General features: G+C 47.2%; 10 protein-coding genes across 10 annotated transcripts; 3 read left to right on the forward strand and 7 right to left on the reverse strand.

Annotated features, from left to right (window-relative positions):
- Positions 1-719: 719 nt before the first annotated feature.
- SAMD00019534_005660 (hypothetical protein) lies at positions 720-2,180 on the forward strand (the record flags this gene model as incomplete). Its single annotated transcript, XM_012903999.1, has 2 exons — positions 720-1,336; positions 1,490-2,180. Coding segments are annotated over 2 exons (1,308 nt in total), but the record flags the coding sequence as incomplete, so codon positions are not given.
- A 145-nt stretch (positions 2,181-2,325) lies between these two features.
- SAMD00019534_005670 (hypothetical protein) lies at positions 2,326-3,264 on the reverse strand (the record flags this gene model as incomplete). Its single annotated transcript, XM_012904000.1, has 1 exon — positions 2,326-3,264. The coding sequence occupies one exon, from the start codon at positions 3,262-3,264 to the stop codon at positions 2,326-2,328; it is 939 nt and encodes a 312-aa protein (XP_012759454.1).
- Positions 3,265-3,660: 396 nt separating this feature from the next.
- On the reverse strand, positions 3,661-4,212 carry SAMD00019534_005680 (hypothetical protein; the record flags this gene model as incomplete). The annotated part of the gene is made up of 1 exon (XM_012904001.1): positions 3,661-4,212. A coding segment is annotated over one exon (552 nt), but the record flags the coding sequence as incomplete, so codon positions are not given.
- Positions 4,213-5,209: 997 nt separating this feature from the next.
- Positions 5,210-6,007, forward strand: SAMD00019534_005690 (hypothetical protein; the record flags this gene model as incomplete). Its single annotated transcript, XM_012904002.1, has 1 exon — positions 5,210-6,007. One exon carries the CDS (start codon positions 5,210-5,212, stop codon positions 6,005-6,007), a length of 798 nt encoding a protein of 265 aa, XP_012759456.1.
- An 887-nt stretch (positions 6,008-6,894) lies between these two features.
- Positions 6,895-8,628, forward strand: SAMD00019534_005700 (hypothetical protein; the record flags this gene model as incomplete). Its single annotated transcript, XM_012904003.1, has 2 exons — positions 6,895-7,711; positions 7,784-8,628. The coding sequence occupies 2 exons, from the start codon at positions 6,895-6,897 to the stop codon at positions 8,626-8,628; spliced, it is 1,662 nt and encodes a 553-aa protein (XP_012759457.1).
- Positions 8,629-8,779: 151 nt separating this feature from the next.
- Positions 8,780-16,610, reverse strand: SAMD00019534_005710 (hypothetical protein; the record flags this gene model as incomplete). The annotated part of the gene is made up of 2 exons (XM_012904004.1): positions 8,780-9,101; positions 9,184-16,610. 2 exons carry the CDS (start codon positions 16,608-16,610, stop codon positions 8,780-8,782), a joined length of 7,749 nt encoding a protein of 2,582 aa, XP_012759458.1.
- Positions 16,611-16,659: 49 nt separating this feature from the next.
- Positions 16,660-17,393, reverse strand: SAMD00019534_005720 (hypothetical protein; the record flags this gene model as incomplete). The annotated part of the gene is made up of 2 exons (XM_012904005.1): positions 16,660-16,925; positions 16,994-17,393. The coding sequence occupies 2 exons, from the start codon at positions 17,391-17,393 to the stop codon at positions 16,660-16,662; spliced, it is 666 nt and encodes a 221-aa protein (XP_012759459.1).
- Positions 17,394-17,426: 33 nt separating this feature from the next.
- SAMD00019534_005730 (hypothetical protein) lies at positions 17,427-18,329 on the reverse strand (the record flags this gene model as incomplete). The annotated part of the gene is made up of 1 exon (XM_012904006.1): positions 17,427-18,329. One exon carries the CDS (start codon positions 18,327-18,329, stop codon positions 17,427-17,429), a length of 903 nt encoding a protein of 300 aa, XP_012759460.1.
- A 270-nt stretch (positions 18,330-18,599) lies between these two features.
- SAMD00019534_005740 (hypothetical protein) lies at positions 18,600-20,058 on the reverse strand (the record flags this gene model as incomplete). The annotated part of the gene is made up of 3 exons (XM_012904007.1): positions 18,600-18,841; positions 18,908-19,026; positions 19,103-20,058. Coding segments are annotated over 3 exons (1,317 nt in total), but the record flags the coding sequence as incomplete, so codon positions are not given.
- A 1,123-nt stretch (positions 20,059-21,181) lies between these two features.
- Positions 21,182-22,123, reverse strand: SAMD00019534_005750 (hypothetical protein; the record flags this gene model as incomplete). The annotated part of the gene is made up of 2 exons (XM_012904008.1): positions 21,182-21,291; positions 21,358-22,123. The coding sequence occupies 2 exons, from the start codon at positions 22,121-22,123 to the stop codon at positions 21,182-21,184; spliced, it is 876 nt and encodes a 291-aa protein (XP_012759462.1).
- Between the last annotated feature and the right edge of the window lie 836 nt (positions 22,124-22,959).

A 22,959-nucleotide genomic window follows, 5' to 3' on the forward strand; every position in this document is an offset into this window, starting at 1 on the left:
GTCGTTTTTGATCAGTGGGGGACGTGCTGACGACACACAAACGACATCAATATGGAGGTGTGAATACAAGATTGTGTGTAGAGTGAGGTCACACCCTATGTTAGGTAGGACACACTTTTATTCATTCATCTGATCCGGTTGGTTGGAGTTGACAAGGTTGTTGGGATCATTAATGTTGTTTCTTTCAAACTTTAGATTTCCCATCAGGCAATCAGTCAGTGACTGTCATTCATTTCAATCATCCAATCATACACACACACTCATCACTCAAGATTCGAAAGTGTACCACGCCAACATCACATCTCTCTCACCAGTTATGTTTTACTGTTTGAAAAGAATCCAATCTTTGAATTCGCAATGACCAAGATGTTGACGAACCATTCATTCAACAATTCCACATCCATCCTACAACTAATACACAACCTCAATCACACATCCTAATTCATCTTAATATTCCCCAAATGTATAAATAATATAATTGTATAATAATATAAATAATCATATAATAATATAATATTTAAGACATGAGTGACAACAACATCAACAATGTGTTGTTCATTCAATCACAAACTCAAACACAAACTGAATCTCAAACACAAACTCAAACTCAAACACACATTAATGAAGAGGACACAACTACCATTCCACAAACACAATCATCACTATTAACAACTTTGCCAGTTGGCGTACTCAAACTTATATTCAAATATATATTCCAAGGTGTTTGGCCATCAGTTGGATATCTTCACTTGTCTTGCGTGAATAGTCAATGGCATAGACTGGCACTGTCATCAGTCACCAAGCTAAAGGTGGAGAACTTGTGGCTGACAGACCGCAACAGTGATGCGAGCAAGTGGATCAACTCGGTGAATGGATGGTTCGGGCGATACCATGGTGAACATCAACGTTGTTTCTTGGAGAGCATCACACTGCGTATCGGACTGATGCGAACCAATGTGCCAAGCATCATGGACAACATCGTGGACTATTGCCGATTCATCTCGCTCAATCTCAGTTGCAACTTCCTTGGCACGGAGGGTGCGCGAGTGATCATACAACGCTTGGTGATGGATGAAGGTCGCAACACATTGGCTTCACTCAACCTGTCCAACAACAAGATTGAGGACGGTGCCATCGTCGACCTGGCCAACGCGCTAATCACCAACACATCGCTACACACTCTCAACTTGTCCATGAACTACTTTAGCACGCGCGGCATCACTGCGCTCTTTGACACGCTGGCGCAACACAATCAATCACTGACCGACTTAAACATCGAAGGCATGCCCATCAATGAGGCCGCAGCAAGCATCGCCAATGCACTGCGCTCAAATGTGTGCGCACTCCAGGCGCTCAACATCTCGACAACTCAATCATACTACGACATCAACCCGCCCGTCGACGTCATATTCGCCGCGTTAAACAATCGTCTACAGGTGCTCAAGGTTGATGACAACCGAATCCAACCAGACAGCTGTCGCCACATCACCGCGTCACTCAGTCGACCCGACTGCGCACTGACGACACTCGAGATCAACAACAACAACTTGGAGGACGAAGGTCTCTTTGAACTGTGCAAGCTCTTTCGCCACAACAGCTCGCTCACACGTCTCTCGATGCGCAGCAACAACCTGACATTCTGTGGTGTGAGCCACCTGTGCCACGCTCTCAGCTTTTCCAATGTACAGCTGCGCGAGCTCGACCTGTCCAACAACCCGCTGTCTAGCAACGCCGCGCTCTACCTGGGCTACTTGTTCGACCACTGCCCCAACAAGACACTGCAGATCTGTCGTCTGCGCTTCTGTCAGATCGATGGCAATGGATGCCAGGTGATCTCGCAAGCGTTGCGCTCCAACACCTCGCTCACATATCTCGATCTCAACGGCAACAACATCAAGCCAGAGGGATGTCGCGAGCTGGCCACATTGATCTCTGCCAACCAAACACTCAAGACATTGAAGTTGGGCAACAACTCGATTGGCAATCAAGGTGCAACATATCTAGCCGCATCACTCAAGGACAACAAAACATTGACATCACTCGATCTTGAGAACAATGACATCACCATCTGTGGCGCACATCAGATCATCGAGGCACTCAAAGTCAATGACACGCTCCACGATATCAATCTCTGGGTGTGCAACGTGCCGCGTAACCTCAGGTTATTCCTCAAGAAGTCGCAATAAACTCTGTATCTATCGAATGGAATATCATAGCCGAGGGTAAGGGTTGAGGGCGAGGGCGAGGGCGAGGGCTAGGGTTTAGAAGTATTATACATCCATCTGATCGATGATGGATCATTGGACAACACAGACTTTATTACAATTAGATCTTGATTGTTCCATTGATTAGGGTGACGGACTGACCGCCAATCCATGGCTCGCCATCGAAATAGGTAACTAGGATACGTCCCTCACGATTGCGTAGAGTTCCTTGTCTTGCCATGTATTGCTTGGCAGTGGTGCCATGATCTGGGAAGCCTTGCTCCTGTAGAACGCGCGCCAAACATGCGTTGGCACTACCTGTCACTGGATCCTCGATGAGATTGTCCTGCTCGATAAAGAATGTTCTGAGCTCGTAGTTTACACCAAAGGCCATCAGCTGATTGGCATCGAACGCGCTATATATCGCGATGCCGCCAACATTCAAGCGCTCAACGACTTCTTTGATCAGAGCGGGAATGGGTCTAAAGGCGAGCACATCCTCGACACTACGCAGTCGCACAACCAACCAGTTCAGTCCTATCAATGCTGACATTGGCGCGACGGTGTTGTCCACCTCGACGCCCACCAGCGCGTCTGTGAGCAGCTTGATCTGAGCGGGGTCCTCCAGCGCGGCAGGATGACAGGCGGGAGAGCGAAATGATAGTGTGCGAGAGTCAACCGTCTCGCCGGCGATGGCGATCTCCACCAGGCCGGCGCCACACTGCTGTACAATCTTGTTTGGTTGCTTTGTTGCCAGGCCATTCTCGAGCAATGCGTGTGCGGTGCCGAGCGTGGGGTGGCCGGCGAATGGCAACTCTCTGTCCGTGGTAAAGATCCGCACGCGGTAGTCAGCTGATGGTTCAGTTGGCGGCAGGACAAACGTCGTCTCTGACAAGTTTGTCCAGCGTGCGATGCCCTGCATCTGTGCGTCCGTCAACCCATCGGAGTCCAGTATGACAGCCAGAGGATTACCCAAGAGGGGAGTCTTTGTGAAAACATCAACCTGTTTGAACCTTCTTGTGATTGAGTTGTTTGAGGCTTGAGGGGAGGAAGCCATCATTATTATTATTACTTTGTTAATTGACTGATTGAATGAATGAATGAATGAATGAGTCACGACTTATTATTGATTAATTGGGATTGTTGAGCATAAACAACACTTTAAAGTTGTTGGGCATGGAAGTCCCAATTTGGACATCTTGTAAAATTTTGATCAAAAAAGTTCCTGGGAAAGTGTTTTGATCTAACCTGGTCCCTTCTGATCAGTTGGGTCCCAAACGAGTACTCCAGATTTCTATATCGGGACCAACCAATTCTCCAACCAATCCATCAATCAATCAATCAAATAGTTCGCTCAATCAAATAAAATAAAATAAAATAAAATAAAATAAAATATTTAATTAAAATATACAATTATATAACTTATAACTTTAAGACTCCTGGAATGACATTACTTGTTCTTCAATGTCTGTGATAGCCATTCCAAACCTTCGTAGGCACCATCGCCACTTAAGGCGACAGTGGGCTGGCAGTACCACTTTCTGTTTTGTAACTTTGATAGCTCGAGCTTGTCAGAGATCTCAGAGATGGACAGGGCTTGCGGCAGATCCTGCTTGTTGCACAGGAAGAGGATTGGTGCACCACGCAACTCGTCCTCGGTGGTGAGCTTGGTCAGCTCCTCCCTGATCTCCTCGAATCGCTCGACATCAGTCGAGTCCAGCACAAAGATGATGGCGCCAGAGTTCTGATAATAATGTCTCCACAGCGCTCTGATCTTATATTGTCCACCAACATCCCATACTGTGAATGATATATTCTTGTACTCTACAGTCTCCACATTGAATCCAATTGTAGGTATAGTTGTAACAATCTCTCCAAGCTTCAAACGATATAATAGAGTTGTCTTGCCAGCAGCGTCCAAACCAATCATCAATATTCTATGATTCTGCTTTGGATCGAATAAGTTGTAGATTCTTGCAATAAGGTTACCCATTGTTGTTGTTATTATTATATATTATGTGTTATTGATTGATTAAAGTTGATCTTATGTTTGATTGATCTTTGTTTGTTTGATTGAATGTAAATCATGTTCAATCGTGTAATATATATAGGGGATGTGGACCTTAGCCCAACTGGCAACATGTTCGTTGCTAGCATATGTGTCACGCATGTCATAGTATTAACAAACGACTGTAGTTGTCCACCAAGATGATAGACACATCATCAAGTGCCAACAAAGCACCCTCTGACTCCACACTCTTCACACCAACTTTGAATCACAACTCTGTTGCCAAAAACAGAGATGTTTGAGAATTACCCGTTACAAACATATTCAAATTCAAATGTTAACAAATACCACTTAACCCATAAATATTGGTAATAACAACTACGATAATCAATCATACACATAATTAGTGATACGTGATCAGTGTGTTAATGTGTGTGAACATCATCCATATTGAGTGGAATGGGAAATAAGTACATACATATACTTATAATGATATGGTAGTGATTGATGTTATTTATTTGTTTAGAGTGATGATAGAGAGATAATGTATAAACAAGTATTAATTAAATCAATCATTAATAATATAGTTATTAGGAAATATATATTTAAATTTGTTTTTATTATAAATGATCAAAAATCAGATATATATAGAAAGAGATGGAATTGGTCATCATTAATTGAATCATTAGATGCAATAATTCATTTCGGTTACATTAATCAACTTATAAATTATATTAAATTTAATCCAATAACATTATTATTACAAGATGATATAAATTATTCAAGACGTGCTGCAATGTATGGATATATATCAATAATAGAATATCTTTCAAAATTGGATAATGAACAACAAGGTGGAATATTTGATGGTACTGAGTTGGCTGCTGCAATCTCAAACAATCACATTCAGATTGTTCATCTACTTCTTGATCATGACCAACTACACAATCGCCAAAACTATCATTTGGCCATCAAAGAAGCCTCAATCAATGGCAACATGGAGGCTTTGTATTGTCTCCTTGACAAACTCGATCACAAACCAGAAAACATGAAGTTGATCGAACAGGCAATGGACCAGGCAGCTGAGTACGGCCATTTGGATGTGTTGAAGTACCTGCATGAACAACTTGGAGATTTGGCGATTGCGACGAGTGATGCCATGGACAATGCCGCGGCAAATGGACATTTGGAGGTGGTCCAATGGCTGCACTCCAACAGGAGTGAGGGCTGCAGCCACCAAGCCATGGACTACGCTGCGATGAATGGCAAGTTGGATGTGGTTCGCTTCCTGCACGAGAGCCGCACAGAGAGCGAGTCGCCCAAGGCTATGAATCGCGCTGCCAAGGGAGGACACCTGGAAGTTGTTCGCTTCCTACATGAGCATCGAACAGCGGGCTGCACTACCTCCGCAATGAATGGGGCAGCGAGGAAGGGCCACCTGGACGTGGTACGATTCCTTCACTTCAATCGCACTGAGGGCTGCACTGTCAAGGCAATGAACAGTGCCGCAGCCCATGGACACTTGGACGTCGTAGTGTTCCTTCATCATCACCGAGGTGAAGGATGTGCGCCATCTGCCATGGACTATGCAGCGCTGTCTGGTCACTACGAAGTACTTCGCTTCCTTCACCTCATGCGCAGAGAAGGATGTACCTCTAACGCCATGTACTGGGCCATCCACTACAATCGCGATCAAATAGTATCATTCCTCAGTGCAAATCGCAGCGAGCATATCGGAGTTTCCTACATGACATCTATTGTATCTGGAATGATTCCACAAAACATTTGGACGTGATCTATATGTTTGTGTATGAAATAAAGAGTACAACTACATCATCGTTCTCCCGAGTTGGGAATATGGAGTTGAGGTCGAACGAATGAGAGTCACTTTGATCACCAAGATAATAATACATCTTTGAATTCGGAAGATGGATGGATTACACTGATCTGTGCATCTAGTATGTATTTGTCATCATGTGACCTTATATATCATATGCTGATGAATGTACTTTATGAGTGATCGGAGCTTTCATTTGCTTTTTACTACTTCTCAAATTTATTTTTAATCAATTGAGAAAACGCACTTTGCTTGGTCCCTAATGGGGCGACATGGTCCGATGGTTGATCATGATTATTCAAAGTTGTATCATCATCATCAGCAACAGTTCATTCATTCTACTACTTAATTGTTTACCAAATAATAATAATTATATCATATTTATTGTATTGTTTTACAACTGTGTAGTTTGACAGATCACTTCCATCCCATCACACACCTCATCAATCACCAAAACATCGTTGAAAAAAAACACCAGATTTTTATTTGTAATTGAGGTTTGAATACCCATCCTGACTAAGCGCAAGGACTCTTCGCCTCCCACACTGCAAACAAGACCGATCAATCAGACCCATCATCAACCCCCACATCATCATCATTCAGTAGAGTCACACACCAATCATATCTATTTTTAAAGATAGACACACAATCACACTTAGGCTTAGCTTGTCAACTCAATCACAGTTCAATTCATTCATTCATTCTGATCAGATTCACTGCATGTCAACATCATCAACATTGTAATAATACAATCCAACATTAGTCAGTCAATCAATCATTCAATCAAACAACCCTGATCATCATCAGGACCTTGGCCAACAATAACATCAACAAGGACAACAACAATGAATAACCTTAATAGTATAACAAATAATATAACTCAACTATTTGCCAAGGGAGATTATACAGATAATGAGGAGTTGAAGACGGATTTGAAGAATTTGCATAAACAGGTGCGAGAGAATAATGTGAAGAAGGTCAAGAAGTTGTTGTCGACAAAAAGGGCCAAACATATATTGAATGCCGCCTCGGAGGACCTGGACGAGACGGCCATCCTCATCGCAGCCAAGGCCAACAACTTTGAGATGTTTGAATTGCTGCTGACATTCTTCAAGACATGTCGCGTCGACATCAACAACCCCGACAAGAATGGCTACACGTGTCTGCACCACTTGTTCGCCCTGCCCGACGTCGACCCCAAGCTGCTGCTCATCCTGCTCGACGCCGACGTGCACGTCAACAGCATCAACCGCGACCTCAACACACCGTTCCACTACTTTTGCCAAAAGTTCCGCTCCAACTCCATGGCCAAGGAGGTGTTTGATCGATTCATTGCCAAGGGCGCCAACATCAATGCCACCAACAAGAATGGCGAGTCTCCTCTGCACAAGGCGGTCTTTAACAACAATCTTGCCGAGACCATGGTGACCCTATTGCTGGAGGCACAGGCCAATGTCAATGCCACCAACAAGAATGGCGAGTCATGTCTACATTACTGCGTGAGAATGGGTCGCACTGACCTAGTCACACTTCTCATCAAGTATGGCGCCGATCGCACCATCACCAAGGACAATCAAACACTCTACGATATTGCCATTCAAGAGAACTTCACCAAACTAGCCGATTTGTTAAAGGATGGAGCTACGATTGACACTTCACAGAGTATGTACCTGGCCCTGCATCCGCCAACACCGATCAGCATACTCACTCACTCAATCACTCATTCAATAATAGATGGTTCGACAACAGAGTTGATCACATTATTACAGAATCCAACGTTGAGGGAGGACTTTAGAGCATTCCTACGCGATGAGCTGATATGCGAGGAGAATATCTCATTCTGGTTGGATGTCGAGTCGTTCAGATTGATGAAGATTGACAGCGCACAGCGAGTGTTCAAGGAGTTCTATCGCATACAGGAGAAGTACATTATGGACAACTCACCGAGCGAAATCAACATCCCATTCACCATCAAGAAGGAGATCAATGCATTCATCAAGACACTGCCGCCTAGGACTGAGATGCTGTTTGACTCGTCTGGTTCTTCAAGCTCGCCAATGCTCTCACCCATCTCAATGTCGGCGCCAAACCTTGGCGGCGTGATCTCTTCGTCCTCGGGCAGTGGCAACAGCTCTCCATCACTCTCGCCAGCACACTCCTTTTCACAACTCCCAACACAGTTGTCGTCCAAGACAACGCCAACAGACTCTGGCTCGGCCACACCAGCGGCCAATCCAGCCACCACTTCAACTTCCACTTCCACATCCAATCCAACATCCACTTCCTCATCATCTACAAACACCAACACAGCCACAGCCATCCCATCTATTACAACAACCTCAACTACCACCTCTAGCCAATCGACGACAACAGCGATGGCTGCACCAGCCTCTGCACCGGGTTCGCCACAGGCCAATCCAACAGGCTTCGACTACCAAAAGATAAGAACCATATACAACTCTGCACAACAACACATATTTATGCTAATGGCCACAGACTCGCTTGCCAAGTACAAGAAGAGGACTAGAAAGAGCAAGTCCTACAACACACCACTGTCAGCATCCACCACTTTGGCCTGATGATCGATCGCCAGGCCCCTTTAGCGCGGACAATCACTGACTCAACCAACCGGACACCCTTACCAACCATCCTACCATCCTACCAACCAATAAATCCCCTTGTATTCTATTCTATTTATAACTATACTAGTGTCTGTCGATCGGTGACTATTTATATCAGGTTGAGCTTCTTGGCTGGCGATGCTGTTGATGCGCCGGTGGACTTGAAGTAGCCAATGCCAAGAGTGCTCTGGTAGGTCTGGTTGGCGATGTCTTCGAACTGCATCTCCTTGGCCAGGTCATATCGGACGTGCTTATCGTTTACAAAGTTGAGAAGGAAGTGTTTTACATGTTGCACTTTGGTAGCCTTGAGACTGTCTGTCTTTACACGTTTGATCAGGTCGTGGCACAAGTGTTGTGATGTTGAGAAGTTGGAGATATACTCCTGGAGGAAAGTATAATTGCCAAGACACATCACTTGTTGGAAGAGTACACTATGGTTGGTTGAGTGATTGATTGATTAGTACATGTCATGTCCAACTCTGAGACTCAACACCGCGCTACCACAACACTTACTTGACCCACTCAGAGTAGGCATTGATGTTGTATGCGTTGGCAATGATTAGGGACTCGCGGAATTGTTGTCGTGATGCCATCACTTGTCTTGCTTCGGCCACCTTGAGATTGATCAACTTGATGTCTGGAAGTTTGATTTGTAGCGCGACCAAAGTGCCCATGGCCACACATTGTTGAGAGGTACGATTGGATCGTTCCTTGGCATAGTTGTCTGCGGCGTCCAAGAATCCCTTCATCGCTGCCAACAAGTCCTTGATGTAGTTGTTGATGGGTGCCTTTGGGTCGCGTGTGGCGCCCTCCAACAAAGTCCTTGCCTTTTGCTCGTGCAGTGCAGCGATCTCGCGATGCATGTTGAAACGGTAGAAGAGCATCTCCAGCTTCTCCTGGTAGAGTGGCTGTTTCTTTAGCAGGTAGCTGTGCAGTGCGAGCTTCAGGCCATTGCTGTCCTCGTGTTGATTGATCTTCTTGCGTAGCAGTAGTTCAAAACTGTCGTGTTGCAACAGGATGTCAAGGATACCCTGTAGTTCATTGTATGATTGCATGCCAGTGATGATGCGCACCAGTAGCTTGAACTGATTGGCTTCGGCGTAGTAGTTGATTCGAGACTTGACAATGTTCTGCACAAGAATGGAGCCATCAACACTGCACGCTACTACAAAACAGAAGTGTGCGCGGACAAATAGTTCCACCTCTGCTTCCATGCCAAAGGGCGACATGATGCTGGGTTTGCCAACGATGGGGGAGCTTGTGATGGCTGACTTGTCAAAGTCGATGCCAGTGGCCTCAAGTAGGCGCATTCCAAAAGAGAATGGGTCGCGTCCAAGTCTAACATACTCGTGGAACTCCTCGGACGACCAGTTGGGGTCGATGCCATTCTTGGCCGCGGATTGAGTGGGAGGGGATTGTTCGCCACCAGTTGGCGACATGTTCTTTGATGAGCCTGAGAGGTCCATGTTGGACATTGACGTAGTGATGCCTTTGGATGAGGGGAAGAACGCCTTGACGGCCTTGGCAAAGTTGTCGGCCAGCTGCTCGTTCAAACGAACGGTGTCCATGTGATTGGTGGAGATGAACGACTTGATCAAACGGAAGCACTCCTTGCCCTGCATCAGCAACAGATTGACGATGCCAAAGTGGTTCTCGAGCTGAGGGTCCGAGAAGCTCATCGACATCTTCTGGCTGACGTTGTACTTGGTCGTGATGGCCTTGGCCGCCTCTTTGGCGTGTTGGCAGCATGATGCAAGCACTTCGAGGGTGCCGGCGATGGGATTGGCCTGCATCGAGGCTGTCATGGTGGGTGAGAGGACAGTCTGTGCCAGGTGGAAGGACTGCGATGGGACGCCATTCTCATTCATCTGTTGCTGCTGCTTCAACCACTTCAGGCCGTTGAAGCTCTGTTCGAGTGCTGTTAGTACGGTTGGCGAGAATGAGTGGGGGCTGGTCGAGATGGTCTTGTTGGCCACCTGCAGCATCGTCTGAATGATCTCATAGTCCAAGCTCTTGAAGTTAAACTGCTTGGAGATCTGCTCCGCCTGCACAAAGTTGCCGCTGTTGAGAAGTTTGGCAATGACATTGTCAAGTCCCTTTGCGTCCAGCACTAGGTCCATGCGCGATGGCTTGGCTGGCGAGAGGTAGGCCAGTGGCGTCGAGGATGAGGTGTTTGTTGGCGTCGATGCCAGTTGTCGTGAATCCATTGGCGATGGGCCTTGAGGCGGGGACACACTGTACCTGTAGCGTCGCGATGAGTGCATGCCAGGCTCGTTGTCATTGGGCGATGAGGACAGGGAGGACGATGGCGAAGGAATGGGCGAGGCGAATGATGAATGGGGCAGGTGCGATGCACGACCTGGAGATGTGGACGGCGACACTGAATTGGAGGTCGAGTCGCGGTCCTCTGAGTTGTCCGACTCGAGCGACAGACCCACAGAGATGAGAAGGATCTGTTTCCTCAGGTCCTCGATCTGGAAGACGTTGGGCGTCGGCTTGCGCTCGTACCACTCGATCGTCGTCGTGAGCAGGAAGACCTTCTCGTTGGATGGCAGCAGCTTGGCCCCGATCTGATTGAAGAAGTCTCCGGCAACCTCGGGGCGACAGCCGTGCAGGATGAAGTATTGCTGACACTTCTTCCACAGGTTGATGCGCTCCTGCTCGATCTCCCACAGACAGCCTTGCTTGTAATGGGCCACGAGCGACTCGACCTCGGCCAACGTGATGATGTCCTTGTCCAAGTTGTTCTCGTTGGAGTACTTGCGCGCCTCCTCAAACAGGCTCTTCTCGATCAGCTGCTGGATGATGATTTTGGGGTCGAGGCGGATGTTCTTATCCTCGAGCATTGTGCGCTTAAGCAGGTGCAGTGTGGAGTGCAGCGTGGAGAACACCGTGGACAGGCCGCTGCGGTGAAGGATGTCCAGGAAGTGCTCGCGCTCGTACGATGTGAACAGGTCGACGAGACGCTCGCACACGTCAATGACGACGAGACGCGCGTCTGCGCTCTCCTTGTTGTCGGCGTGGCTCTGTGTCTCGGCGATGAACAGTCCGAGACTTTGCTCAGACTCCTCGAAACGATACTGATGGAACTGGTTGATGAAGCGCAGGAAGTTCTTGAGAGGGTTGTTGGGCATGAAGATCTTGAAGCCCTGGATAAGGAGGTATGTCTTGCGCTGCTGGATAATATGATTGATTGATGCGCACAGATCGTCGTAGCCCCATCGTCGCTGTGGGGGCACGTCGCCAGTGGTCTCCATCATCGCATCGCCAGGCTCGAGCATCAATGTCTGATTGCCATTCAGGTGTGAGGACAGTGAGGGCACATTTACAATGAGCCAGGTGACCAGACATCCAATGGTGGTGATGTCGCTGTGGTGTGTTGACGCGGCGCAGACACAAGCAAGGACAGTGAGAAGTGCGCGACTATGTTGGACAGCGTAGTAAAGGAGATAGTTGCCAGGGTCTTGTGATCTGAATGATGCCAACAGGTAGCCTACAATGTCATTGTTGAGCTTGGATGGCTCGATTGGATGGTACTGCAATGAGAGTGAGATAAGCTCAGAGGGGGGCGGTTGTGGGGTGGGAGGCAGATTGCGTGTGCGCTCGTTGGCAACGCCCTCCAGGATCAGAGTCAGATGAGAGCGGATACCCTGGTTGCTGAACTGTCGTACGATCTGGCGTACCTGTGGCAGGGGGAACTCGTGTTGTTGGGCCTCGTATAGGAAGGCCAGCCAGTTGTCGTGACGAGCCCAGTTCTCCAGGCGACGTGTGAGCTTGGCCACGTTGTGCACCTTGCAGAAACGTGCCAGGACGGCCCAGTTTGAGTCATTCTCACTCAGCGGCTCGTCGAGCGCGATTGAGTCCTCAAAGGCATTGATAATCTTGGCGATGGGCGTGCCGGGCACGGCTTGAGCCGGGCCATTAGAGTCGAGAGGTTCGGACATAGCCCAGGTCGCGGGGATCAGGTCTGGCGACGTGTACATCGACAAGAACACATTGATGATGTCGTTGGAGCTGGAGCCGATGGGCTGGGCCGAGTCGGCGTCGGACTCGGACGCTGCCGCCTGCTTGGCTGTGATGATGCGTTTGGCCACACAGATGTCCACCTTGACCATGGCCGCCAGATAATCCAAAGAGGCAAGCTCCAAGAAGGCAATCGCGGCACAGACCGATGTGTTGTCGTTCACTCTCTTGAGTGCGAACGATCTGATCAGCCATCCAATGATCTTTGTCTGCTCCACCGTCAGATGCAGCTTGTCATCGTTGCGCGCTGATGAGCCAGCCTTGGCCAGGGCTTGGGCGGCAAAGAATCGGAATGCGCGCAATGGACGACCTTTTTCGAGGTAATAGAACACGTCGATACGGTCGATGTAGCCTTCCTTGAATGATGTGAGTGCAAAGTCTGGCACGCGCACTGAGAGCGGGTCGGCGCCAATCGCTCCAAACAGCGAGGAGAGGTTGAAGATTGAGTTGGCCTCGAGTAGCTCTGATAGGGTGATGTCAGCCTTGGAGCTGACAATATCGCGTGGCTTTGATTGCTTGGCTAGTCTCGACTTTTGATTGATTCGTGAGTGATTGGACTTCTCCAATCGCGAGAAGAGTGCGTGTAGCGTTGGTGATTGAGTACGCAGGTGATCAAGCAGTGGGGGCATGTTGATCTTGGCGCCCAGCTCTGTGACCTCGCTGACGAGGCTGGCGATCGATACGGGCGCGTAGATCATTGCAGCCAGAGCCATCATCGGACGACCAGCGTCCAGAGCACTGTTGACTGCAGAGATGAAGCCGTCAAGGCCGGCCGACGACGATGGGGCAGCGATGCGCAAAGCCGTGGCAATGTTGACGACGTTGGCGCGCAGCAGGTCCGAGGCGGTGCGCGAACGCAACAGGAAGAGGAGCTCAGCTTCAGGTGCGAGCATATCGAGCTGCATGATTCCAGTGTGTTCAGCGCGCACTGATTGAGTGGTGGCCAGGTTGTACGCCTGCAGGTAAGTGGACAGCAGCAACAACAACTTCTTCTCAATGCAGAAGCGAATGAAGAAACTATGGAATGGGGCCGACTGGCCGATGGGCAGCAAGTGATTGAGTGGATAGGCGTGTGATTGGACGATGCCGTTGCTGAGCGTGGGGAACAGCTGTTGGGAGATGGCCAGACGCTTCAGGAGCAAGTGCTCGCGGCTGGTATTCTTCTCGCGACTCTCAATATAGAACAACGGGGCTGTCTCCACGTCGAGAAGGAACACGCGATGCTTGGCCAGCTGATTGAGTAGCACCTCGCGAATGTATGGTGGCGAGATACAGACCGCACGCAGGATGGCCTGGTGCACCTCGACCAGTTCGGGTGCAGGTGAGGCAGAGGCAACCGAAGCAGTATCCTGCAGGATGAGCGAGCGGAAGTACTGCAGCTCAGGAGGCGTGAGCGAGTCGACCCATGTAATGACATCTTGTGCGCGGGAATGAGACACGGCGAACAACAGCTTGGAGAAACGGTCACGCTTGTCCAACTCGAATTGGCGATCGATCAGAATGCGCTCGCGTGTGTCGTGTGACCATCGCGACGCCCAGTTGAGTGTGAAGTGACTGTATCCATCGCCGCCCTCGTTCGCATAGTAGGGCATGCTGCCTGGCTCGTTCTTGATGGGCGGATATAGAGTGATAAGGTTGCGACTGCCAGTGTTGAGGTCGATAGGGCCGCTTGGCACCGCGTTGGGTCGCAGATAGCCGCTACTGTATACGTTGGACTGCTGATAGATGTTGTTGCTGCTGCCTCCAATGTTGTGTGTGACGATGTGGAAGCCGTAGTTGTTCTCTGTGTCTGGCAGGATGTCGTCGACCTCCTGGCATAATGGCTTGAGGTCATCGTCAGTGGTCTGCGTGTCGAAGCTGCCTTGGCGCGAAAGTGAAAGGTTCTGCGCCGAAGCATTCTGAAGTAGCAACTGTGACGGCTTGGACTCTTGGAAGGGGCGCCATTTGAACGAGAGACGAGAGAACTCGCGGTAGTAGCTTGCGTTGGGGTAGAGCTTCTCCATGTGCTTGGCGAACTCCATCAACGCCAGGAAGTCGGCAGAGAAGATGGAAGTATCCTTGGCCATGGGGTGGTTGGCAAGCGCCTCTAGCAAAAGATTACGGATGCCTCGACGCGATGTACTCAATGCGATCTGCTTGAGATGGGGCACGATTGGCTGGCCCAGGTGAGACAGGAACTTGATCGCCTGCTCCAGCTGGTCCTGGCTGATGGCCTGGTAGACCAGGCATGCGGCGATCTGTCTAAAGTGAGCCAAAGTGAAGGTTCCAGTGGGCGGGATGATCTTGGGGAGGCCGCCAATGCCTCCATCACGCTGGCTCATGGCGTCTGAGTTGCCTCCTGCACTCGCGTTACTTATGCTTCCACTGATGCGCAACAAGTCGTCCTGTGATGCTGCCGCGCCAGATGGCATCAACAGACCATGCTTCTCGCGCTTCCAATTGATAAATGCTATCACAGATGAGATAGTGTTGTTTGCCAGCGACTCTTTGACGATCTCCAACTCCTCCATGCGCTCCCAGCGCTCGCGTAGACCCTCAAACCAGGGTCCCATATCGATCTCATCGGTCGAGAGCACGTAGGCGCCCTGACTCATGCCGCCATGTCCACCGCCCGCGATGTTGATGGGGTGACGGTTGGCGTATGAGTGCTGCTGCTTGCTTGCGCTTGGCTGTTGCTGTTTCTGGAACATGCGGAATGCTTCTAGAATCGTTGTAAAGTTGAGCAGGTCCTGGATGGGCGAGTTGATGTCCTCGAGTTGCGCGCTGCTGTGTGTATTGGCGCCCGGTTGATTGGTAAAGTGCGAGTGGCTCGGTGAGAGGATAACGTTGAGCGATGAGAGTGTGAGGTTGGCCTCGTTCAGGGGGGTGGTCAGCGTCTCAGTCCAGTTGAAGTTGATGTCGCCCACGTTGGACTGAGAGCTGATGGCCGAATGGACCAGCGAGGCGCGGTCCTTGATGATCAGACCAATGAAGTTCATGCCAATGTGCAGCAGATCTGATGTGAATGACTCGTTGTGCACGTTGGCGTTGGACGCGTTGGCAGTGTACTCGAGGATGGTGTTGACTAGCAGTCGACTGCCAATGAGTTGCTGGTCCAGGTCCAGACTCTTGAGTGCGGGCTCCACCACGTCCAGCTGGCGGTACTTGAGACCGAGTTGCAGTGCGTGGATCTTGAGGTCGCGTTTGTTCCAATTGTTGAGCGCGCATAGGTAGTTGGCGCTGGCGCTACCCTCGTACATGATCAAGTTGTTGAGTATCTGTTGCTGGTTCTGATCAATCATGATCACATTGAGTCCACTGCTGCTGATGAAGTAGAATGATTGGTCATGCAGCATGATCGACTGCATACGCTCGTCAAATATGTGATGCGCCACCTTTCCATGATCAGTTCGACTGAATAGGTAGTACTCTGTCTGTGTCTGAGGCTCGGACGCCGACGAGGATGCATCGCCGTCAACTCGCTTTGCAAAGTCCCTTTGAAATACGATCACTTTAGGAGTGATCCACATCGACTGGCCCTCGACCTTGTACAACGTGGCATCCATCTCGGGCACGACGCCAGAGATCTGGTAGCAGTGCTCGATCAACATTGGCACGTTATTACCAAGTAATGTTGGGCCGTTGTTGTTTGGTAACGCCTGCGATGCGTTGAGCCCGCCAGATGTGTCGAGCTGGTCGTGGTTGAGGTCGGCGATCGACAATGACCTTGACATCGAGTATGAATTCTCTCTTGAGTGTCCTCGGGAGATAGTGCCGCGACTACCACCCGCACCACCCTGCTGCGATGGTTGAAGCTGCTGTTGCTGCTGCTGTTGGAGCAGCTGTGAATTGTTGATCTTGAATCCGTTGAAAGGATATTGAATGGATCGATTCGGCAGCCATGACACCATGGCGTCGTACTCCTTCTCGGCATCCATCGGCACGAATGTGCTGTCCTCAGTCTCGAACCAATGTACCAAGCACATGTCATTTGTCAATCGATTCTTCGTCGTCTTCTTCTTCGTCATCTTCGTTTTCTTCGTCATTGTCTTCGTCATTGTCGTCGCCCTTGTGAGCGCGGTCCTCCTGCTCGAGCCAACTCTCCTTATTGAACAAGACCACATCAGTGTCAAAGTGAGTCTGCGGCGTCCTCTGGAAGTATGTATCCAATGCAATGACATAGATTCTTTGTTTATCGTCCCTAAGTGTCATTGTCTCCTTGTCCGACGACACTGAGAAGTCCCTCATAATGGCTGTGTTCGAGTCTGCTCGATGTTAGTGCACTGTCTTTGGGATGCATCCAATTAAAGACATGACATACCTTCGTTGGTGGCAGCATTGTGCTTTTGTAGATAGTCCCAGATGTTGATGCTGCCGCGCTGTCGTCCGTTGATGCTCCAAACATCGACGTGTACGACGCCTGTTGTTACATTTCTTCGCATGATGAATATCCATTTGTCGATGGACTTGATCACCAACTCATCAGGTATCTTATGTTTCTTGTCTTCTTCTTCTTCTTCCACTTTGTTCTTGTTACCATTCTCCTCATCATCATCATCCTCATCATCATCTTCATCATCAACCTGAGGCGCTAGACTAAAGTGCCTCTCGACGTACATGACGAACCTGCTGTCAAACTGTCTAATCTTGATGACGACCACTCTATCCGCGTTCAATAGCAACACGACTGTACCTAGACGGTCGCAAGAGATCAGTTCCATTGATGGGTCTGGGAGAGGGGAGGGGAGGAAAGGTCAGTATGTTTGTGGATAGGCAGGGGTGTCGATCTCAGTCGACTGCATACCTGATGATGGCTCGACCTCAATGAGTGCCATGAGACTGTTGTATTCAATCACGTATGAGTGACATTGGAAGGATCCAGAGCTGAACAGCTTAGCGGATGAGGTGAACAAGTCCTTGGAGTCGGATGAAATGACACTGAGTGGCTTCTTGAGTCGCTTGAGCAAGCCCGCCGCAGTCTTGTTCAGAGCGATAGAGTGCTCCGGGAAGATGGACACAATGTGTAGACGTGTTTTGTTGTTGGATATCGATGTGAAGGCCAGGATGGCCGGTGTGTCATGTGCGGCCTCTGCCTCGCTGGCGTAGAGCGCGATGGTCGAGTGCAGGGGAAGTGGACGACACCATTGGAACTGGGTGATTGAGTGGGCGGCGTCAACGCCCAGCATCGAGCTGTTGGTCAGCTCGGCCAACGTAGTGAGCTCGACATTGTTCAAAGTGGTGTCCACATTCTGTGAGCTCGACGCGGCAATCGATGAGATCAAATCCATTTCATTGGATGCGCTGCTGCGGCGGTAGCTCAATGATAGACTTGATGCCACGCCTCCAATATTGAGTACCTGTAATTGTTTCTTCTGCTGGGCATCACTGCCACTGAGCACTGCAATAAAGGTCGAGACGGCACCATCACTGATGGCACACTTTATCATTGAATGTGGCTGGCAGGCCTTTGGCCATGAGGTCAAAGGTATGTTTCTAATCAATAATGGCAATGACTCCATCATCGTGTCGTATCCTGTTGCTGCTGCTGCTGCTGCTGCCGCTACTGAAGTAGATTGATTGAGTATATTCATTATTGGTGATGATGACATTGATTGTTGTTTATTCTGATGTTGTTGTGGAGGTGATGATGTTGCCATCACTTCTCAATCAACTTTTAAAGGTCAATCAATCACTCTATCTCTATTATATTATGTTATTGTAAAATATATGTATATAAGTATGTCAATGTTGTTGTTTGATTATTATATATATTGATTGAGTGAGAGAGATAACCAACCAGTCACAAGAAGATTCTTCTTTTTTAATTTTTGCAAAGGACCAGAGGTGTCCCTTGAGTTCACCAAGGTTGAATCTGATCATTGGGGTTGAATTGGAATTGCTCACACCGGGTCCATCATCACAGATCACTCCTCGTCTTCTTCAACTTCAGTGAGCTCCTCATCATCGTCCTCTTCCTCCTGTTCATCTTGTTGACCTTCATCCATTGTTTGGTCGTCGTCCTTATGAACTGCCTCCTCTTCCTCATTCTCTGTCTCTCCATCATCCTTCGCCGATTCCTTGGGGTCGGTCTCAGGCTTAACCTCTTCTTCAGGAGGCTTTAACTCTTTGAGATAGTTTGACAATTCCTTTGAAACTAGATTGAGGTATACTATTGGCCAGTGATTGGTTGGTTGTTAGTCATGGGCAGATGTTACTTCTGAGGACATGGACATACCATTCTTGCTCACAGCAATAGAGTATAACTTAGACTCGATAGCCTTGGCCGCTTGGATTGATTCCGACACATCGCCATTCAATACATCCATGCACTTCTCGAGGATATATAACAGGATACTAGATTGATTGATTTGATTGGATTGATTGATTAATTGATTGAATGAATGAACGAGTAAGATGCATGTGTACATACGCTTGACGAGCGAACCTTGGCACTTTGGTCCTAGTCTCCACTGGTATCATTGGGAGTTGGCTGACCTCGATACCTAGAGCACTCCAACGAGCTGGGTCGAGTTGTTCTTGGTTCTGAATGATGTCCAGCATCTCTTTGGGTGGCTTGGCCGTTGCACCCTGTAGCGATGGGTTCCACATCGATGTCTTGACCTGAAGTAGATCGATTGCCGGTGATGTAGTCGATGGTGTGTTGGTACTTGAAGCTGTAGTTGTCGGCTTGGATGGTGATGATGTTGATGTTGGTGAGAGTGGCTCGACCTTTAGATGTTTCTTTGGTGGCTGTTCATCATTGTTGACTGTTGCTGTAGTTGTTGCTGTAGTCTTTGACTTGATTGGTGATACGGGAAGTGCAGTGGGTGAGGTGAGCGATGATGGTGTCTGTGTTTGAGGTTGGGTCTGTGTTGCCGGCGTCAATGAGCGCTTCCTTGGGTCGGTTACCAGAGGTGTTGTAGTCTGTTGCTGATGCTGATGTTGATGCTGCTGTTGTGGTGGTACAATACCAGGTCTATGTTGTTGTTGTTGTGGTTGTACCATCTGTTGTTGTTGTTGTTGGTATATCTGTTGCTGAGGCTGTACAATTGGTTGTTGTGCTACTACTTGTGGCTGTATCAGTGGTGCTTGTTGATTGTATACAACTGGTATGTTATTGTTCATTGGCATATTCATTGGCATTGGTTGTTGGAACTGTTGTGAGTACTGCTGGGATTGTTGATTGTAATATGATGGTTGTTGAATGAATGGCTGTTGTTGTTGAGGTATTATCGGTATTGGTTGTTGTTGTAGTGGCTGCTGCATCAAGTGTTGTTGTTGTTGCTGCTGCAGTTGATGTCCATGACCAAAGTAACATAGGTCACCAAGTATACAACCATTCTGGAATGGACAGTCTACTGCCTTGAAGCTCTGTGTCATAAACATGTTGTTGTTGCTCTCTCTCTCTTAATCGATCAATCAAACAAACAATCAATCAATAAACAAACAATGAACAACAATCAATAGACAGGTCTCTCTATCTCTATCTCTATTGTATCTATGACTATAAATTGAAGAATGCATGAACCTGGTCATGTCCCCATTTTGAATCCCACTTTGAACTTTCATCTACCCAAAGGATTGAAATAATTTGCCAGGTGGGGTGGGACGAAGACTTCCATTTCGGATCATCAACAATCCAAAGTCCAACTCCAACTTCAATCCAATTACTTCATAACCTACAACCACTACAACTACTACTATTACTTATTATTATACATAACTTTGTTGGATCACAAGATGAATGTGATCACAGTACCAAAGGTCAAACCTGATGTACCGTCCAGTCCATTCGACAATGAGTTGTTGCCTGAATTGATTGGATGGATGGATGAACAGGAGTTTAAAGATATGGTGGCATCATTCAATAATAGACCAACATCGGGTGATAAGTCATTCGGTGTTTCATTAGTGACATGTGTATTCTGTGCATTAATATCTATTTTGATCTTAAACTCTATATCATCATCAAATGGAACAATACATACCATCAAGATAATTGGAATCATTATACTACTATTTGGAGGTATCTCCACTCCTTTATACTTCTGGAATTCAATGGTTAAGAAGGTAAGTTGAAGGCAGGCATCATATCAATCACTCACTCAATCATTCATTCAATCAATCAATCATGGAACTATTCCATCACTAAACCACACATGTACCAATCACTCAATCGATCATGGAACTATTCCAATCACTCATAATCAAACATGGAACCATAATAATAGAGAAAGGCATACTATGAGGCAAGAGTCAAGGATTACAACAATTTATTCAATGGACGAGGAGTAATCATTGAGTTTTATTATCATCATAAGAATAATTATGATGTAAGTATTGATCAATCAATCACTCAAAAGACAACTTACTGACATGGATGATTCCCAACATAGTTAAAGATCACATACCCTAATAGACCACCACTTCAACCAGTTTGGAATCAATCCATTCAAGTACAACTACCACCTCAAATAATGCCATACAACATGATGGCACCAATGAATCCTCATGTATTATATGTTCCAGCAGTTGGAAATAACTGGATCAATGATATCTCTATCGATGTTGGTGTTCCAACAGAGAGTACATCATTGTTAAAAGGATGATCGATCGATTCTGTAATATATATAATCAATTATTAAATGTACATATGTTGGACGTTTGGATACATCCATAACAAACGTTTATGCTTGTATTGTCTCGACTCTGTGTTGCCGATGTACTTGGGTGGTTTGTAGACTCTTCCAACAAAGGTAGCTGGTGATAGGATAGTCTTGATCATGTCTGGATCCATCCCTCTCGTGTCAATGTGCATCCGAGACAGATCGAGTATGTCATTGACATGTTGTTTGAGTTGTTCAATCTGTCCCATTGATCTTATTGATATCGCTCCACCACTAATACAGAGTGTATCCAGTCTTCTTTGTAACATTGGCATGTCAATGAAGTTGGACAAGTCCAATGTGATATGTTGAAGTGAACATGTAACATCGGTGAACATGTAGTCGAGCAGGATAGGCACTTCAAGGACTTGGGCAGCACTGGGCAATGGATTGAATAGGGCCAGTGACTTGAGCTCTGGACTGCGTTGAATGTATCTCAGAAGTTCAGGAACGTTTGACTCGGAGCCATCATCAAAGTTGTGACAGCATGATGGAGACACATTGATTGAGAGCGATTCGAGTCTCGACAGCTTTGAGAGTGTTCCATAGAATTGGTCAGGATTTTCCATGATGTATAGTCCATAGCCAGAGTGGTAGGCCATGCATTGATCATAGATTGTCAACGACTTGATGTTGGGGAAGTGCGTAGGCAGGCAGTCGGTCAATGCTTGCATCCAAGGACGTCCAATCTCATTCTTGTCGTAGAGGTCTTGTTGTGTCCCTCCCGATACCAATACTCTTAGGATGAGTGACTTGATGTTGTTGCCAATGATTGAAGGTAACATTTGATTGAATGATAATGGATTGATATGATTGATAACCAATGATTGGATAGATTGTAGACATAGACCATATCGATCAATGAGTTGTGCCACTTGTATACAATATACTCTATCAATGTTGATTGATATCGATTGGAGTTGTAACTGATTGAATAATGACTTTATACTTTGTACTTTATGCTCCAATGTATATGATGGATGACTAAAGTGTCTACACTGTAGACTTGTTACGGCACCATGTAATGTTATTGACTTGATTGATTGTATTTGATATAATGAGTACTTGTTAGTATCATCAATGTTTAGATGATATATTACATCATACAATGAATCTATCATCATTGTGTCATTATTGAGGATATGTGAGTCATTGTTGAGTAGTTGTACATCTGGTTCATAATCTAGACTTGCAGATATATTGATGTATAGGGTATTGTTGAATGATCTTGTCATTGAATGGAAGTACCATGATACCAATGACAATGACCTGACCCATCGTCTATCACCAATATCATCACTAGCTGACATTGACCATAAAAAGCTATAGATATATTTCAAAATTGATAATGATAACATTAAATAATATAATAACTCTCTAGATATCACTAAGTTGTGGAGAACAGAGATATACGACACTCTCTTGTCCGAAGCTCTGCAGAGCCAAGGGGTGTAAAGAGACAATTTCCTCCCCAGGATTTTCTAACCATCATCGAGTCACTCCGAGATCTCTCAGTCCAGTGAGATCACCTCCAGCATGCCACCTCCTCAACAAACAGCAGATCATCAAACTTGGTTATCTCACATCTACCCTGGCATCAGACACTTATTATGATCGAGTT

This window comes from Acytostelium subglobosum (genome assembly GCF_000787575.1).
Source record: "Acytostelium subglobosum LB1 DNA, scaffold: scaffold1, whole genome shotgun sequence".
In the NCBI taxonomy this organism is placed as follows: Eukaryota; Evosea; class Eumycetozoa; order Acytosteliales; family Acytosteliaceae; genus Acytostelium; species Acytostelium subglobosum.